This window comes from Limulus polyphemus, unplaced genomic scaffold, assembly GCF_000517525.1.
Source record: "Limulus polyphemus unplaced genomic scaffold, Limulus_polyphemus-2.1.2 Scaffold71, whole genome shotgun sequence".
NCBI classification, from domain to species: Eukaryota; Metazoa; Arthropoda; class Merostomata; order Xiphosura; family Limulidae; genus Limulus; species Limulus polyphemus.
Window position 1 is genome coordinate 729896 of NW_013665681.1, and position 13529 is coordinate 743424.

The window sequence follows — 13529 nt, forward strand, 5'->3', positions numbered from 1 at the left end:
GAAAATGGTATCCAGAAGTCGCCCTGGCCGAGCCAATCTCCTGACATAAACCCCATCGAAAATCTTTGGGCCATACTCAAGAAACAAACAACAAAAAAAAACTTCGAAGGGCGATCTACTCCAAGTTTTGAAGTAAGAGTGGGCGAAAATCCCACAATCTAAAATTGACGAGATGATTCTCACGATGTCCCAAAGGATCAACGAACTCAACGAAGCGAAAGGAAGATCTACTAGACATTAATTAAATTATAAATATATCAATTCATGTGAATATGACTGAAAAATGTCATTTTTTTCTGAAAAGGTGGTGTCTATTTACTTGTGACCACGCTGTGTATGTACAAAAATTCGTTTCACTATTGGTTATCAAAGTTGTATCTAAAGCTTTAAATAATCATTTATTCTTGTCAAAAGTCCACACAGGCTAGTTCAGTTACTTTAGAACTCAACTGACAAGACTAATTATTTTTCTCTACTCAGTTTCTTACTGCACAATCTGCGATAGATTTATTAACGTTACCCCGTGGGTTACCACATTTGTATCCAGAACTTTAAAAAATCACACACAGGCAGGTTCAACTTTAGCGCCCCCTTTGAAAATACAAATTATTCTCCTTTATCTCTATTATTATAATACTACTGTGAAACTCACTTTCAATATTTACCGTTACGGCTAAACTAACAATCACGCTATCAAACTTCACTTTCACTAACTTAACGTTTTCTGACTTAACTTTCTATACCTGCACATATTTATAACACGCGACTGAAAAATCTAGAAATATTTAGCCCTCTAGTAACAACAATATTAAATATAACGAAAATAGCTTAGAAGCTTCGTGAAAGATGACGCCAACAACACTACAAAAGCCTACAACAATTAAACTACATACACAACGTACGAGTCGTACCGAGCTAGGTAACGAAACTTATCACAGCTATCGCTTTTAAAATAATCAACTTTTAACACTCTTTTTTATAAAAACTAAATAATCCTTAAATATTAAATCACTAAATGAAATAAATAATAACTCTTACACTAAACAGTCTTGTATTTCCAAAACTCACTACAATAAACCTAAGTTTATACAAGAATGGAAGAAATGTATCATTTAGGCTATTAATTTATTCTTCTGAATTATTCAAAAGACAAGCTGTTTAAGTTACTGATGAGGAGTGACATTTTCCAAATCCAGTATAACTCGGTGAGAAGTGGCGAACTAAATGGTAAATTGGGTTTCATATTTATGGTTAACATCTCGATAAGATGATAATAACATCATGTTTTAGTGGTAAGTCGTAGTATTCAGTGAAAACATAAAACGGGAACATAGTTGATATACCACGATACATACCTTTTTTCTGGAAACCAGTAAAAAATGAAGTGATAACAATCGTTAATATATCGCATTATGATATAATAAAAACTTACTGCTCGTTAATCGATATTTTCCAACTTAGGCGTTAAGTACAAGAACTAAATGAGAATGTTGCATTGTTTTACTCTGTACCGTTACCTGAATTAGAATCATGCAAAGTTTGTCTTCAACCTTATTTTGTACCATTTGTGTATTTGTAAATTAGTAATGTCGTTTAAACTTAATGTAGTCATCGTGGTTGAGTATTTGCACAAATAAACTGTTATTTTACCTCGAGTAACAGTCGGTGTTTTGATTTCACTTGAATAGCAAAAACACTGAACTTTTCATTAATATCCCTGGTTCATTGAATCCGCTTTAACATTAAGTAAAGATTGCATGGTGTCTTAATTTTATAAGGTGGTAATTGTATGTAAAGCTTAGGCTTAGAAATTGCACTAATTAGGTCTTATGAGATTTACTAGGAAAACAGTTTATGTTCTATCTCTTCTGTAACGGTAATATCTGATGCATCCAATACCTTAATTACAACTTAGATTAATAGGTCTCTCTTTATTCGCATTTTTTTAATGAATTTATTCTTATGGCTTTTCATACTACAAAACACCTACCGGTAGAATCGTGAACCAGCAGGTGAGGTCTTCTGACACAGTCATAACAGCAGCAGCATTATCAAACTCTCCGCAGTAGTTAGGAGCACTAAATATAGTCACCAACTAAAATGATGGAAAGTTGATAACTATCATAACACATTTTAAATTTTAGCTCATAAAATAAGAACTGTATTTAGGAGTACAACTTTCTGTCAGTGCTTTGGATATTTATTGAATGAATCAGTAGGAAAGTTAGAGTTTTATGAATCATGCCACAGACGAAATTTCAAATACGTTTGTACATAACATACTTTGTTGCCTTCGCGAAAGCATATATCTTAAAGACGCTATAAAACTAGATGCATTTGCGCAGGGTCCCCGAAAGTGTTCTGTTTCAAGAGCAGATAAAACCAAAATTAAGAGTAACAAATACTTTTATTTCTTGCTTTTGAAGTTCATATGTCATGCTGTGTTGTAGCTTAAAGAATGCATAATTATTCTCGTGATTCATGGCATGCGCACGTTTTACTGACGTCATGACAGTACCAGTTGCAACGTTCTTCACGTAACGTCATTTTAGTGTCTACTGACCGACTGATAGAACATCACATTACTGTATAATGGTACGAGTAGTTAAAACAGATGATCACTCCATGCGGCCCTTTGGCCTCCTTTCGGAGTATAGAATAACTAGTAAACTAAATAACTGTGGCTTGATGTTAAAAAGTTTTACTGAAATACCTTATTCTACGTAAGGCAGACACATGTTATTCTCTTTCATAGTATTTCATTGTCACAATCCAAATTACAGTTCTGATAATGAAAGAGAAAATGTAGCTCGTGAATTCTTTCTTGTATCTCCTGAACGATGTTTTTAATTGCGAGTTGAATATGGGATGAAATTAAAACGTCTCTCAAACCGATTATACTACTACGTTCTTGTGGTAAAGTAACGATGCAAGAAGTAATTTAATTACTCTAACATCACGCTATTTGGAGTAAGAAAAGAATGTTTCAAGTTAACGAGATCGAAACACGCAATTCGCTATTTTATGGGCATAAATGTTTTTTAGTTGGTTACTGACTTTTAATGGTAATTTCGTGTTGTTGTTTTTTTTTCAAAAACGGTGCGTAGTTTACCATTTACTGTTGTTCACTGAAGAAGTTTATCTTTATCTGTATTAGTGATTGGAAAGTTGTATTTTAGTTTTGCACGAGATTTGTTAAAAAGCAGGTAGCAGTTGAAAATAATTATCTCGAAGTAAATGCAATACCAGTATGCAATCAGAGACCTCAATAATATATTACATGAATCGTACCTTCGTAACTGCGGATGTAAAAGTGTTAGATATAAGTATTACCCCGGTTAATTGGAGTGTGTAAGTATGTGTCTGTGATAAATACAAGTATACATGTAATGAACAATTGATATGTACTTTATAGGATGTAACTTTGTAATTTTTTTCGTCAAAATTTGAACATACATTAAATATTACTTTTAAATTCGGTGTTGTATTGCTTGTAAAATAGTAACATATTACCATTGTTAAATGAAACATAACACAGCCACACGGTAAAAACACGAACACATATAAAACCACCACAAGATAGTTTACTACAAAAGACATAATGTATAAAGGGTAGAAAACAACTACGTCAGTAGAACTCATACAAACTCAAGAATGATCCGCTTATTACAGACCTCCTGTATACCAAGACATATATATATATATACAAGCTGGCTTCAATTAAATGGAACAAACCTGACACAGATAAGTAAGGGTACTTTTAGGTCCAATATGTCACAATCCTGGACTGCCATCACAGTTTATAATCAAAAGTGGCCATAAAATCAACCCAAAATAAAATTCAGCATTCACAACCAAATGTGTTCCTATCGCCTTACAACAGCCAACCAACCACCTTTACAGCACTTGAAAATAAAAATGTAAACTTCACCGTAAACATAGTTTTCAGCTATCGAACTGTGTTTATAGCTATAAAAAAAATAAAAAAACTACAAATTTCTCTGTTGTTGAATCCAATAACTTTCCCTTTTCGAGTTAAAAGTATAACGTTAATCAGAAACAACTGTCATATATGTACCTTAAAGTTGTCAAGTAGCAACTGTTTTATAAATTATCTGGCACGACACAGGGAGGAAATGAGAGACGATAATCCTAAAATGGAAATGGACACACATCGTCACTTATCCCTAATATGCTGTCGAAAATGCTAGAATCAGCTGTTCCAGATCTATATAAATAATTTAAGTAGAGGTATGGATCATTAGATAAATAGTTAACTCCCACAGAGATACCCACATTTTAGTTACACGTTTAATCATTAACTGCTAGAAATGAGGCTTATGTAATTTTAACATCTAGTGTTTCAGACGCATATGACTTTACGCCAATGAAGATTTCATTTACACAAAACGTTGGCTCTACACATACATGTATAAACATATCAGAATTAAACAGGCAATAACTAAGATAAACAAATCAAGGGAGAGCATATAAACAGATCCCACCCCCCTCTTAAAAAAGTATCCATCAAGATGGTAAAATGTCACGCACAATACCTTATTGTTTGTTTGTAATTAAGCACAAAGCTACACAAGGGCTATCTGTGCTCTGCCCACCACGGGTATCGAAACCCGGATTCTAGCGTTGTAAGTCCGCAGACATACCACTGTGCCACTGGGGGGGGGGCACACAAGTCCTTAGGAAATAAAGTATTGAAGATATCCATGTAACACGAGCAGGTACATACATAATCAATGAGAACATCACCTAACGTAATAAAAAATTAAAACATCAGCATAAAATGTTGGCTTCTTGTTTAGCCTCGATAACTGACGTAGTAGCTCTAATAATTTTATACAAACCTGTCTCTTTTGAAAGAACCGGTAGCCATCTTCTACAACCTAGGTCAAAAAAAAAAAGGAAAAAAAAGAAAATGAAACGCTTGCAAAAAACAATCGAACACTCATAACTAATACCTATGTAATGAATAAATAAATATTTACATTTTTAGTATCATGTTTCCCGAAACATTTGTTTTCATAGCTCAATAAAACGATGATGCAAAAGTTCATTACTACCTTTTCAACTTTTATCACGAACGCAAACTTCCTTAAACATTCATCAAACTTTCTGTGCTTTGATTTATATTTAATTCCCAATATATATACAGGAAACAATATAATCCTAAGATCCTTGAAGTACCTCTCACATATACTCGAAGGAAGAAATACAGTATAAAATTGCTATAGTTTAGTAAGCTTCACGCTAATATGAACAGCAAGTATTAGTTACTTTATATTTTTAAACGTATATTCGAAGATTTACCCATCTTTATCTGATCTCGAGTTTTTCCGTTGGTTTTCAATTTAAACTGATGCACAAGGCAAAATCCTTAAACATTAGGAATTACATGCTTGAAAACTTTTTTCATATACTTACATTTTATACATAAAATCGTGAGTTTGTTCTTCCATTCTTACTAACCAATCGAGGGAATGATAGTGCTTTTGTTACACTCAAATATAACGATATAATTAGTTTATCCTTTAAAAATCAGCTGTGCATCATATTTCCTTATACAACTTGTTTGTTATGGATTTCTCGCAAAGCTACACGAGGGCTGTCTGCGCTAGCCATCCCTAATTTAGCAGTGTAAAACTAGAGGGAAGGCACCCACCGCCAACTCTTGGGCTACTCTTTTACCAACGAATAGTGGGATTGACCGTCACTTATAACGTCCCCACGGCCGAAAGGGCGAACATGTTTGGTGTCGAACCCGCGACCCACAGATTGCGAATCGAGTCCTCTAACCACCTGGCCATGTCGGGCCTCCTTATACAACTTACTGAAGATGATGAGAAATGTAAACATGCTAACTTGTACATGTATTCAGGGTATACAATCGGTGTAAATTAAGCCCTCCTCTGGAGCCCCCGAGGCTGCATAGGGGCGTTCTATTTTTCACAGAATTGTTTGAAGGGAAATCTCATAAATTTCACGTTTAATTATTAAAAAACAACATAAGTCCATAAATTTACTATCTGTGAAAGATAGTCTTCTGTTTCTCTATAATATAAAGCTTGTTAAATGTTTATTTTTTTACACTAAAACTAAATTTGAATTTAAAAGTTAATTTATATGCCAATTAATTTAGGTCGATACGATGTTTTTTGCTTTGAAGAAGTAGAAGTAGCGCTTTTTCTGTTACAAGTTTCGATACCCGTGGTGGATACAGCACACATAACCCATTATGCAGTTTTGCGCTCAACACACAAACAAAACTTAGGCCCCCCAGTGGCACAGCGGTATGTCTGCGGACTTACAACGCTAGAATCGGGTTTCGATACCCGTAGTGGGCAGAGTACAGATAGCCCATTGTGTAGCTTTGTGCTTAATTACAAAACAAACAAACAAAAAAGTACACTTTTTTTTCAGATACGTTATATGGTATTTCGAAACCCTCAGTGACTCTTCTTTAGTCCTTTGGTGAAAACGCCATAGATCAACTGAATACGATGGATTACTGTTTAATTCTTTGAATTGATTGATACCTCACCTGGTGAGCACGGACTATTAGGCTTAGGTCGTGGGTTTTGAGAAATGATCGAACGATGTCTCCACCAAAAGTATACGAGACTCCCCGATCATTTTCTCCCCAGCCCGTTATATCCTGAAAATGAAAATCGATACGATATTACACTGATATATATATACACCTAAAGAGTATGCCACTCAATATAATGTGTTCTTACTGTTAGGCAGTCAGTCAATCTACAGAATATCTTTAGTTTGCTTCTACAAATGAACCAACTTTCTTTCTTCATTTTTTTTTTAATATAGTTCTACTAACGTTTACATTGATTGGAGTTATACTTAAGCCTACCAAAGTCATGTGTACTGTAAATATAACACTTCTGATGATAATATTTTCTATATTCATTCAGTACATTCATAATCTGCAAGGAAACGAACAAAATGTTGTGAGAACAAAGTACTAGTTAGAAGCTATGTGCTCACCTCGTCAGGATCTGACCATAGCAAGTCACAGATGAGTCCGTGGTCTGGTACATCAACTGGACGAGGGAGTACTCGAAGCTGCAAAAGAAAATATAAGAGAAATTAAAAGATAAACTTTGTTTAAGTTTGGCAAATTATGAATAATAATTTATAAAATGAAGTAAATATATTTTTAGAAATCTTTAATTTATGTATTTTTGTTTTTGAACTCGGCTTTTATAACTATCCTTTTCCTCAAAAACAGGTTAAAGCATATTAAAGTGTTATAAATCTAATTTGTAATGTCATTTCAAGGAGCTTTTGTGGTCACTAGTGTTATTTTTTCCACATTCAAATACTCGTGTAATTTAGCTATTTAGCCTGTATTCTTTAACGAATTTTAGTTTGTCGAAGTGTTTAACATTATCAAATACAAAACTTATTATATTAAGTGCAAGTCAGAGGCGTCGCTAGGTGCTTAAAAGATGCGGGGCTCGAGCCCAGAGGCGCGGGGATTTACGGTGTTTCAGTGTGATATTGATCATGGTTTTCTACTCTTATTTTTCAAAACAGTAACTGAGATTCGGGGCACGGATCCCGTATGCCAGCATCTAGCGACGCCTCTGGTGTAAGTTACTCATTCAAGATCCTTAATTAAATAAAATGGCAGGACTTTTTTTTTCGAATATTATCGCAAAACTACTCAATGGCTATCTGCGTTAGCCGTCCCAAATTTTGAACTATTAGACAGCTAGTCAACAGCGGTTACCGCTAGCTCTTGGGCTACTTTTATCTGACCAAACAGTGGGAGTTGAATGTCACCTTTATAATGCACCCATGGTCCCACAGTGTGGAGCGTATTTTATTTATCTTTTATTGTGGTTACGTAGCGCGAATGGTTGACCCACAGATCCATAGTTCGACACGCTGACCATTGGGCTACGCTCGGCACATTAGTCGTAGTACTTTAGTTTCAAGGTCACTAAAGGCCAAAATCACACGCTCTCTATTGTAGACTAACATAGCTTTAGACGTACTTTAAAGATCAAGGACGAACAAAGGAGTTTTAATAAATGGCAGTTAAACCTTAATGTATACTGATCGTGAGTTACCTAACGATAGCTGGATGTGGGCTCTTATTGTTAAATTTAGCAACATCTGCTATCAGTAAGTAGTTGTGATCCATGAGTAATGCGCGAAATACATTAATACTCTTAGAAGACTTAGATAGTGAGACCACTGTCTAAATGGATTTTGGCTGCGTACCGCCAAACAGACCTATGATCCAGTGGGGTATCCCTAACGCATAGAATTTGTTACAAAAACTTAAAAACGGGTTGTGTTAATAAAAAAATAAAACAAATAAAATAATCAAAGAGCAAATCAACAATACGCAAACGCTGAATGCTGACATGACTAGTGGAGTACGTTGATAACTCGCCGAGACTGCCCTCCAATTTTGAGGCGTGGAGTTTATTTTCTTCTTAATGTTTTTCAAAGGCTCTCCCATACTCACAGAAAGATCACCGCGGTTACGTGTACGACAGTTTGGGAACCATTGCTGTAATACATACAGAAATTGAACAGACAAATATCGCTCGAAGCTAGCATATTCAATAAATTATTCGGTTTCGCTTTTACGCGATGCTCAAACGAAACTGTCCTTCTCTAGTCTCCTCAGTAAGACTGATATATGTTTATTGTCAAGCGTTTCCAGAGGGAGTGATTTATGTTTTTTACGGCTTTTTACTCCGAACGAAAACTATTCAGGTTTCTGATTACATCCAGGCTTGTCTTCTCATAAAAGTTTCTAGACATTCCTAACTCGTAGTTTTGTTTTGTTACGGGTATATATATATATATATAATTATATCAGTGATACTATATATATGTGTGTGTGTGTTTGTACTCTAATATTTTAGGCTAGTTGTCCAAATTAATGGAATTGCTTCATCCAGTATTTCCCAGTGTTGTATCAATATTCGGTCCACGTTTTATAAAATAAATAATTTGATACATAACTTTGAATTATTTTGCAGTAACATGCCTTTTTTTTTTAATAGAAGCTCAATATGATAATCTCAAAAGCTTTGTTGTTGTTTTATAGTAAAAATATATGTCTGATTACCCTTTGTAATAATGTATTATAGGTTTGGTTGATAGGGTAAGGTAGTACTTTAATCGCCGCAAATACTAATACTGACAGGAATTTTCCGAAAAGATTAGGCTTCACAGCTGTCTGGTCTTTGCCGGTGTTTAATCGTTGTGCCGACCTGAGAGGGTCAGGTTCAATCCAGGCTTCTTCATCCCTCATTTACTATTGTTTAGAAACTGCGAAATGCTACGAAGTCATCCAAGAAATCAGTGTAGGACACTGTGTAAAACTGTATTTTACTTCCCTCCTCAAAGCCATGTCTCCACAGCTGTGTGATTAATAGTGCCAAAAATTCAAACAAGGTCAGTATTCAAAGTGTAAAGAATGAAACAATATTCAAGGACAATCAATGCAAGCACCGTTGAATAAGAGATTGAATTGGAATTTTCAACATTAACAGCACATTGTGCACACGTGGGCTAAACGTCCAGGTCAGAAACTCCCACAGGTTTCAGGGATAGCCAGCTATCCCTGATTTTGAATTGGAATTTTCAACCTGAATGGTATATTGTTCGCGCGTCAGTTAAACAGCTCCTAGGGTTGAAGTGTAGCCGTCTTTAATTTTCGATTGCTGACCAAAAGGAAGACGGCCAAATCGCAGCAATCGCCCGACAATGAACCGAATAACGTTATTGACCGTAATTTTGTAAAGCACCTACAGCTAAAAGTGTGCAAAATGTAACACATCTCAAACCCCGGAACTTTCGAACCGCAACTAAGCCAATCTCAGCCTCAAAAATAAGATATTTGCAAACCTGTAAAAATGTAGAAAGTTATTTTCCAGCTTAGATAACTAGCTAATAAATGTTGAAAGGAAGTGTGGTAGATAAAACATTTTACCAATACAAATTTAACAAAGGAACAGAAAGGTGTATTAGCGAAAAAAAAGAAAGAAATTACTTTGGAATTATTGAACTTTAAAGAATTTCAAATATTTTAAAAGAACTTATTATATCGGAAAACAAACTATATTAAAGGTTAATGCATTTATACTCACAAGATACAGAGGGTCAAAGCAATTTGAATATGCAAATCAATTAGTTATGTTACAGCCACAGCCGATAAAAAGATCCGGTCAAACAGAACATATCAGGATTACATTTAGTCATTGTTAGGTCTTAAATTTCATAGGTAGTGTGATGTTACCAAAAACTGAACAGTTTGGGGGAAATATGTAACAGCCCTTTCCGATGCAAAATATTCATACACTAAGACAATAAATATGTGTTCAGATCTGAGATTTAGAATTTACAAAACGATAATATCCATTGCACTTAATGGCATTGGAAAACAAAGAAATTATTATGGGGTCAAGGATCACTCATAAAGAGACTTGCAACAAGTCGTACCCTAGCCGTGAAAAGAATTAGGGATTAGTTTTGTGTTTTAGACATGACAACCTTACGACGGAGCCTTTTGCAATGGAAACTACAAGGCTAGCTAGTGTCAAGATGCACGGTTGTCAGAAAGAGCATAATTGGACTTGGCGACATGGCTTATAACGACATTGTGAGACTCCAAAATCGTTATTATATAGCATACTCAACATTTGTATATGGCTTGTGTGTTTTTGCAAACGATCGTAAAATGAAATTCAGTTTGATGTTTTTCTGGTAAACAGCTTTAAAAATCATTATACCGTTTTACCTATCAACCCACATTCAAGAAACTTAGAATGATATGGATTGGAAAACAACAAAAAATCTGCGTTTATCAAAACAACTCAATCCATTAATACATCATTAAATTCACATATTTTTTTCATTTGATCAAATCATATTAAAACGTTAAAGTCTCATTTTATTACCATATTGAATAACTATATATTGAATATCATGTAACAGTACCTTTATAGATCTTTTTATTTGCTTTGGATACTTGTGTAAAGCTATACAAAGCTATGATCATAGCTCTCCTTAATTTTGAGCTGATACAGCTAGAGTGAAGGCAATTAGTCAACAAAACCCAGCGTCAACTCTTGGGCTACTTTAATCGAATGCACCCACGGCTTCAAACTTGGAACGTGACCCACGAACAATATTATATATATATATATATATTATATATTTGTTATGAAGTTGGCCGTAAGGAATATCGGTTGAAGTTGAGAGGTGAGAAAGCAGCCAAACTTTAGCCAGAGTCTAAGGAATTAGGAGTCATTAGAAAGAATATCATTGGAGAGATTGGCCGACTTTTAAAGTTTAGCTGGTATGGAGACGACAAAATCCCATATGGTTTAGAAATGTCATAATTCGATATACGGGAAAGAGGTACAAGGTCAGAAAAAAAGGTGTCGGTTCCGAGTGGGTTCGAGAAAAGCATATAAAAGATAGCAGTTCAACGAAAAGAAGGGAAGGAGAATAGAAAGTGGGACGTGAGAGAGAACGAATAAACTGAGAGAACCGAAGAAAGAAAGTAATATGCTACTACCATGAAACAAAAACTACTTCTAAACCTATGTTATTGATTACCACTAATAAATTTGCAATTTGTTATGTTACATTGGTATGAGTCAATTCCTGGTAGGAATAAGTATAACCGAAATAAAGTTGATGGACATAAGAAGATAAAGCGAATTGTGAGTGTAGCATGATCGTAACCAGATCATCAAATTATGGTGCAACTTCAACTTACCTGATCCAGATCCATCAGATCAGGAGACAGACCGCCATGCATGCAGAATATCGTTCCTTCAACCAAAGCAGCTGAAAACATTATCTAACAGTTATATTTATTCTTTAAACCAAGATATGCACCTGAAGCTTAAAAACTAACAAGAATGAAACATCGCCATTACTTTAATATATACATTAACAACATGGATATCTATAGGTAGTAACTAATAGTATTAACATCTGAATGTGAAATAGAAACGTAATCAAATGTTACTTCCACTTGATATTAAAAATATGTTTAAAAAAATACCAAGTAACCCAAAAGTATACTTATAGGCTTAGAAACATTTCACGCTAACACTAAACGAAAAGACTAAAACTAAATTGCGTGGCTGACATTCAAGTGTTCTTTTTAATCAGTTGATACAAGTTTTGTCTCTTTGGACACTTGGTAACAACAACAACAAATGATGTGCGTCTGCCTCATTATATAATACAAGATGAATTACAGGTTTTCTAAGTTAAAATTAAAACCTTAACTTTCTAAGTAATTAATTAAACTGAGAATCACTTTTAAAATAGCCCACACATCATGAACATTAGTCACTGTTGTATATTTTAACCACATTATTACATACTGACAAATGCTGAGAGAGAGACAGACAGGTCAAAATTCATTGGAATAACGAAAGTAATTTTTACGATGACGGCACCAATATTTTTAACATTGTAATTAAAAGTTCTTCACCACCAGGAAATATCTCAATACGCACCAACAGGTAAACAGTTGAAGCAGTCTGTAAAGATCTTCCATAATTTAATGCTGTACCTCCTCTTACATTCGTCATAGAAGCCATATATTCTAAAACAGAATAAAGAAATAACAACAGACAATAAATTTACGTCAGCTTGTAGTACCATTTTCATAAATAGGCCTATTTATGTCCTAAGAAGGAAACAGGTGCAGAAAGAAAATAAAAAATAAAATTGTATTAAACTTAGATCGAAGAGTGAAGCGCCTCATTTTCTCTAGTTGCATGTTTTGATACAAATAGCTGGAGTAAAGCTTGATTTGTTATTAGAAATACATTAGCACTGAGATTTGACCTAATCTGTTTAGAGCCACGATAATAAATTTAAAAAATTTTGTTTAAGTTCGATCCGCACAATCACTCCGTAAACGATAACAATTTTTTTTTAAATTTAGCTTTAGACATTCTAAAGACTTAATCCTCATTATTCTTACTCTTTGACAACGCTGTTGCTTCCTTTGGTCTACAATACGTTGATGTATAAAACATATTAAGCCTACTGTATAACATTTGTGTGTGAAAATACACAATGGGCTATTTATACTTTGTAAGGTGCGGGAGAAACTCCGAATTCTAGCATTATAAGCCATGAAGTTAATATCTGAATGTTCGTGGGACTCTCATAAATGTACCAACAGACTCAGTGTGTGAAAAAAACTAATTCAAAATTTAAATTGGGGCACTTCATTAAGAATTATCGGCAGCTAGCAAACATTTGTACGAAATTCAACAACATGAGAAAATAGAATAGCTTGCTCTATCGATTACAAAATAAGAAAGAGGCCTGATAACCAGATCGCTTTGATTAACTGGGAATAAGTTAAAAAGTCTAAAGAGTGAAAAATAGTGATTTTCAGTGACGCTAGTTTATCTCTAGCAGCCCACCATGGCAACAGATAGTTTTAGGCGGGTTTTATTGGGAATGATGCAACTATGACTAATTTTTGTTGT

General features: G+C 34.5%; 1 protein-coding gene across 1 annotated transcript in view; it reads right to left on the bottom strand.

Moving 5' to 3' along the window:
* The window catches only part of LOC106465910 (serine/threonine-protein phosphatase alpha-3 isoform-like), a 44853-nt gene that overhangs the window by 7767 nt on the left and 23557 nt on the right, over positions 1-13529 (bottom strand). The window contains exons 4-9 of the mRNA XM_022394399.1: positions 12540-12628; positions 11786-11856; positions 7018-7095; positions 6557-6670; positions 4863-4901; positions 1991-2095 (exon numbers count right to left, since the gene is read on the bottom strand). Coding sequence (XP_022250107.1) covers positions 1991-2095; positions 4863-4901; positions 6557-6670; positions 7018-7095; positions 11786-11856; positions 12540-12628 — 496 coding nt within the window. The remainder of the gene's footprint in view (positions 1-1990; positions 2096-4862; positions 4902-6556; positions 6671-7017; positions 7096-11785; positions 11857-12539; positions 12629-13529) is intronic.